Source organism: Anarrhichthys ocellatus, unplaced genomic scaffold (assembly GCF_004355925.1).
Source record: "Anarrhichthys ocellatus isolate YVR2014 unplaced genomic scaffold, GSC_Weel_1.0 scaffold41, whole genome shotgun sequence".
Taxonomy (NCBI): domain Eukaryota; kingdom Metazoa; phylum Chordata; class Actinopteri; order Perciformes; family Anarhichadidae; genus Anarrhichthys; species Anarrhichthys ocellatus.
In genome coordinates, this window is record NW_022280071.1 from 2896001 (window position 1) to 2899177 (window position 3177).

The following is a 3177-nucleotide window of genomic DNA, read 5'->3' on the forward strand; positions in this document are numbered from 1 at the left end:
TGTGTGTGTGTGTGTGTGTGTGTGTGTGTGTGTGTGTGTGTGTGTGTGTTCATAGGAACCCAGTGCAACAAGGTGGATTATTGATGTGTTTTTAATAGTTGTTGGACAACAAGTGCGCTCTATGACACAGAGGAAGAAGACGACTTATTAGTAGGATCAACTCATCGTGTCTTTTCATGGTAATGGTTAACAATAAGAACAATCGATCACCTTCTCAACCGTTTAGTGAGAAAGCTCCAGTAAATTACATCAATTCTAGCAGTAAGCTGATAGGATGATCCTCTCTAAAGATGTGCTGTGTTCCCAGATGTTACCAGATGGATGACTACAGCCCGGCCAAGAACCTCATGACTATGTGCTTCACATACTACTACAGTGGTAAGGTCCAACTCGAACTCTATCTGGTATGTATCAGAGGGACTTTTCTTTTCTAACTAGTGTTGAGCCTTTCATTGCACATCTTTAAAAGGAAACCGGAGCTCTTGATTGCAGAAGAAAACATATATAATATCACTCCCCAGTGCTGACTCAGCGAGTGTTACCACCACAGGTTGGCCCTGTGGTTTCTCTTGCAGCAGCACCATAAACACTGATGCAGTGACTTTGTGAGTTTGCATGACGGTAGTGATTGTGATTGTGCAAGCAGGAAGCCTTGAGCGATCATTGCTTCAACATCCGTCTGCAGTCAGTATTTCTTAGACATAAAGTAGACCTGCACTCTGCGCAAGTCAAACTACCAAAGGTCTCCTTGCAAATCCAACGCTGTATCAGTTCTCTCTATACATCCATGTTTCCACATTTCCTACCTGAGCTTGACGCAAGAGTGTACCCTCGTGTTGGCGCTCTCGTGATAAATGAAGGAGACAGGGGAGTCAGGGGAGCCTCACAAGTCCCACACAGTAGTCCAGTAAAGGTCTCACATGACCAACAGATTGGAAATGCAGCTTCAATAGTTTTTATCTGTATGGTTATTTTTTATATTTGATTTTTTTTTTTTGTGCATTATAAATATATTTGTGAATCTTACTTTTGTGGAAAGAGTAATTTATCTATAAATCACAAAATACATCTGTGATCTGATCTGACTCCATATCCGAAGCTCACGGACGAGTACTTGACTACGTCATGGGCAGCTCACTGAGTTGCAGCTGGCTAAGATGAAGCAACAACATGTTGGAAGGTGATGTCTGTTCTCTGTTTATCAGCCAGACAATCTGTGATGCTGGACACTAAGAACACCACGGGGACATCCAGTACAACAGACACACATTTGCCTTGTGGAGCTTTTAAACGTCTAAAACAGCATTTCGGTGATGCCGTACCCAGATAGCTGTCGTTATTCCAACCTCTCTGCTCTTTTCTTCTTCAGGGAAGTCCCAGCCGTCTCCCTCCGAGCTACTGGATCGCGGTGGTCCTCCAGCTGGCCTAGACTCGTACATCAACAAGGCCAACTCCTGGCTGTCCGTGAAGAAGGATGCCGCTGAGCGCCTCCTCAAAACCACATCCAAGACTGACGTCAAAGGCTTCTTTGGAGGCCTAGAGAACAAGCTGAGGGGCTCGACTGCTCCCAAGACTGAGTGAGGAAATGCACCTCTGAGTTCTTTTCATTGACGCCGCCATTTATAGTTTTCATCCCTTTCTCTTCTTCTTTACCGCATTCTCATGTCTAGGGATGGGGAAGGCCCAGCTGAGACAAAGCCCAAGTCACCAGGTATGATGCACCAAACATCTCTTGAACTGCAGTTATTGAAGTGCACTTTGACTTGCTCAACTAAGGTTTTATAAAATGTGATCTCCTCCATCCCAGTGTCTGAAGCTCCAGAGGAACAGAAAGGAGAGAAGGTGTACCTGTACACCCACCTGAAGCAGCAACCCATCTGGTAAGTTGAGGAAACATCGAACACATACAGGAGCTCTGGATGAGAGAAGCTAAATGTTACTGTAATGTTGCCTGCTGTTTGGTGCTGGACAGGCAGCACACAGTGGGGCGTTAGAACTTTATTTATTTGCTCAGTGAACGAGAGCAGTGAAAGTTGGCAACCAAAACAATGAGCCTAAAAGGCACTAAAACGCTCTGCAGAGTCAGTTGAAAATGATCTGTTGGTTTATCACTACATGTGACCCCTTTAGACGAATTGTGGATTATAGCTCCTATACTACTGTACCTGTTACCACCTCCTCATAGTTTCAGAGCTAAAGAGACCCTTCGCTAAGTCCCGCCCCTTACTGCTACTCTGTCAAGCTGTCAGAGCTTCATTACCATAGAGCCCACACTGTCACTAACTGCTCTCCCTCAATAAATATTGTAACAGTTTTTGGAACAACTAACTCCATTTCATTTCAATGTACTCTTTTAACTACAGCAGTGGTTGCAAACCTTTCTGACTCGTGACCCTTAAAAAGTAATTAGTGCTTACTCGATCCTTCCTCACAGGTTGTGGACATCTTCTAATCTAGCGGCTTTATGGGGTAAAATATCAGGGATTTTTCATTTTAAAAAATGCAAGAATTTAAGCAAAATCAGTGTAACAGAATTATTTTTTTTCTTTCCTCCCTAAATCATGTTGTGGCCCCTCAGATTTATCTTAGGATATCAGGTGGGTTCCTGATCTGCATGTTGGGCTCCACTGAAGAAGAGTGTGATTTGATGACATGTTATGGAAATGACATCAAGCATGCATCAACGCATTGAATCATATCACAGCTTAGTGACCATCTGCCTTCAGGCTTCGCCAGGAGTAATGAGATGTGGCAGGTGTTACCAGAATGATCATTATATGATTTCATTCTCTGCAACCACTGGCCGTCATGTGCAGCGTCATCTCAGGTAGCTTAGTGAAGTAGGTCAGGCAGGAGACCTGTAACATGTCATCCGTTCCCTCTGCCAGGCACACACTGAGGTTCTGGAACGCTGCGTTCTTTGATGCCGTCCATTGTGAGAGGAAGAAGAGATCCCCAACCACAAGGTGAGAGTGGAAGGGAATCTTGACAGATAAATGAATATTATATATATATATATGTGTGTGTGTGTATATGTGTATATGTATGTATATGTGTATATGTATGTATATGTGTATATGTATGTATATGTGTATATGTATGTATATGTGTATATGTATATGTATATATATATATGTGTATATGTATATGTGTATATGTATATGTGTATATGTATAT

General features: G+C 42.9%; 1 protein-coding gene across 2 annotated transcripts in view; it reads left to right on the top strand.

Moving 5' to 3' along the window:
* The window catches only part of kiaa0513 (KIAA0513 ortholog), a 60126-nt gene that overhangs the window by 16677 nt on the left and 40272 nt on the right, over positions 1-3177 (top strand). For both annotated transcript variants that reach the window (XM_031868120.1, XM_031868122.1), the window contains exons 5-9: positions 308-378; positions 1370-1577; positions 1671-1711; positions 1808-1880; positions 2889-2966. In XM_031868120.1, the coding sequence (XP_031723980.1) occupies positions 308-378; positions 1370-1577; positions 1671-1711; positions 1808-1880; positions 2889-2966 (471 nt within the window). The remainder of the gene's footprint in view (positions 1-307; positions 379-1369; positions 1578-1670; positions 1712-1807; positions 1881-2888; positions 2967-3177) is intronic.